Genomic DNA, 2,825 nt, shown 5'->3' on the forward strand with positions numbered 1-2,825 from the left:
TGTTGGGTGCCATCTTCAGGAATGCTGTCCACCTCCTTTAACATACGGTCTTTCATTGGCTTGGAGGTTACCAATTAAGCTAGATTCGTTAGTCATTGAGCCTCAGGGATCCTCCTAATTCTGTTTCCTGTTTTATGTGGTCTAGAGAATGATATACAGTGGCCATTCTTTCAGTTTTGAATGAGTGAATTTACTAAGTAGGACAGAGTAAAAGAATAAAATATCAGGAAAGAAGGAGCGAGGGAGGGAGGAAGGAAGAAGAGAGAGATACAGATAGGTAGGTAGGTAGGTAGATAGATAGATAGATAGACAGACAGACAGACAGATAGATAGATAGATAGATAGACAGACAGACAGACAGACAGACAGACAGACAGATAGATAGATAGATAGATAGATAGATAGATAGATAGATAGAATCTAGATAATTATCAAATTGAACACGCAAAACATCCAGCAGAAACCAACTGGGGAAGCCCTGTTAAGGTAACCAGCTGGAGGCCTGAGCAGAGCAGGCTGTCCCACTGGGTGAAACTTCCGAGCAAAACAAATAATGGCAGAAAGGTAACATCTTCAAACTGAGGGCTTATAAACTTCCAGCAAAACTGACTGGGAAAGCCCCCATTAAGGCAGCTGAAGTTTCTGATTGAGAGTGCTGGGAGGAACACTATCCCTTTGGGTGATGCTGAAAGAACAGATAGCAACAGATAGAGATAACATCAAATCGGTATTCACACATCCAACAGAATCTGACAGAAGTTGAGACATTCAGCTGAAGTTCTCAATTGAGCTTTCTCTCTGCTCATGAACTTTCCACGGCTGAACTTCTGGCTTCTTTTTCCCATGCGAGGCACTTCTATATAATGACATAAACAGGAGCAACTTCTGTTGGAAATGGTTTACCTTCTAGCTATTTTTAAGGACTTGGTATTTTTACTCATGGGCTGTTTGCTGTTCTCTTCCCTCCCTGTTACAGAGTTAGGGGTGGGGCAGCCTATCTCCATACAAGGGTCTTAGAGGACACATGATATAGACATACTTGGGTCTGAAGTGGGGATGGGGACAACCCTGCTTTCAAAGCCAGCTTTTCAGTGAACTCAAACAACTCATGATGATAAACCAATATAATACACATCCCCAGTGCTATGATTATAAGCAAGTGCCACTGTGCCTGTCTTTTTATATAAGTGCTAGGGATCAAACTCAGGTTCTCATGTTTTTGAGGTAAGCATTCCTAAATTCACTTTTAATACTGCAGTGCTAAATGTTTTTTTTTAAAGAATTTATCTTATTTGGGGGGGGGCTGGAGAGATGGCTCCCCAGTTAGAACACTGGTTATTCTTGCAGAAGACCCGGGTTTGAATCCCAGCACCCACATGGCAGCTAACAACTGTCCCTAACTCCAGTCCCAAGGGATCTGACAGCCTCTTCTGATCTCCGCGGGTGCACTTACCTCCATGCAGGCAATACACACATACACATAAAATAAAAATAATTTTTTAAAGCTAAAAAATGTATTTTTATTTTACATGAGTTTAGTGTTTTACCTGCATGTATGTAAGCATTATGTGTGTGCAGTACCAGCAGAGTTCAGAAGAGAGCATCAGATCCCCTGGCACTGAAGTCAAGGACAGTTGTTAGACACCATGTGGGTGCTGGGAACTGAACCTGGGTCTTCTGCATTAGCAGCCAGTGTTCTTAAATACTGAGTCATCTCTCAAGCCTCTTAAATGTTTTTATATTGCAAGTTGATGATGGTAAATTTCTGTTTCTTTAAGAAAAAGGTTTATGAGAAAAACTTTCTTCTCTTTTCTAGGATGATTGTAGAGTTGTCTTGGCCAAACAAGAAATTACAAGGTTATTAGAGACATTGCAGAAACAGCAGCAGCAGTTTACAGAAGTTGCAGATCATATTCAGTTGGATGCCAGTATCCCTGTCACTTTTACAAAGGTGATGTATTATACTTTTGTGTTTAGCTGTGCTTTGTAACATAGTGATTATCATGAAATGTACATCAACTTAAAGGGGTGACCACTAGGAAATTAATGAATTACAGAAATTTAAGAAAAACTTTCATGGTGGAACATAGAATCAAGTGTTAGAATAAATCTCTCTGTTCCCATTTCCCAGTTTAATCAGGATAATAACCAAAGTGTTTACTCATAAATCTGTTTTTATTAATATTATCAAATATCCAATTAATATTCAAATTTCTCAGATTTTTTTGCACCCCCCCTCTTTTTTTAAGGCAGTATCATATAGTCCAGACTGGTCTTGAATTTGCCATGTATCTAAGATTGACCTTGAACTACAGATCTTCCTTCCTCTACCTCCTGGTCTGGGGTTACAGGTGTGTGCCATCATACCTGGCTTCCAAACAAATTAAAAAAAAAATTTTTTTTTGAGAGAATCCAAAGAAGGCCTATATCTTGGTTGAAGTATTTGTCTTTCTTTATAGTGGTTCCCTTGATTTGAAAAGTTTCATGAGTTCTATTTTGTTTCCTTTTTTATGGACAGATTTTAAAATATTAATGTTGGTAAATAATTATGCAAAATGTTTACATAGTTGAGAGTTAATGTGTAGTAGAGGTTTCATTCAGAGAAGTCTTCTATCCCCATCTCTTTTACCCTTTTCACTCTGTTCACTATAGAAAGCCATTTAGAATTTTTCTTAGTTTTATTCACCATTTAAATACTAGAGAAGAATGTTTTTATATTTTGTGCAACCTCTCCACCTTTAAAGGTGGAATACCTTGTGTTTTCACTTAACTGCACATCCTAAAGATCACTCTATAACAGTTTACAATGACTTTTTTTTATAGTC

At 38.2% G+C, this 2,825-nt stretch overlaps 1 protein-coding gene across 2 annotated transcripts in view; it reads left to right on the plus strand.

Annotated features, from left to right (window-relative positions):
* Positions 1 to 1,816: 1,816 nt before the first annotated feature.
* Trim23 (tripartite motif containing 23) overlaps positions 1,817 to 2,825 on the plus strand; it is a gene marked incomplete at its 5' end in the record, with an annotated part of 13,618 nt that continues 12,609 nt past the window's right edge. For both annotated transcript variants that reach the window (XM_029557776.1, XM_008821690.2), the window contains 1 exon segment: positions 1,817 to 1,951. In XM_029557776.1, coding sequence (XP_029413636.1) covers positions 1,817 to 1,951 — 135 coding nt within the window.

The sequence above is a fragment of the Nannospalax galili genome, unplaced genomic scaffold, assembly GCF_000622305.1.
Source record: "Nannospalax galili isolate Female #2095 unplaced genomic scaffold, S.galili_v1.0 scaffold751, whole genome shotgun sequence".
NCBI classification, from domain to species: domain Eukaryota; kingdom Metazoa; phylum Chordata; class Mammalia; order Rodentia; family Spalacidae; genus Nannospalax; species Nannospalax galili.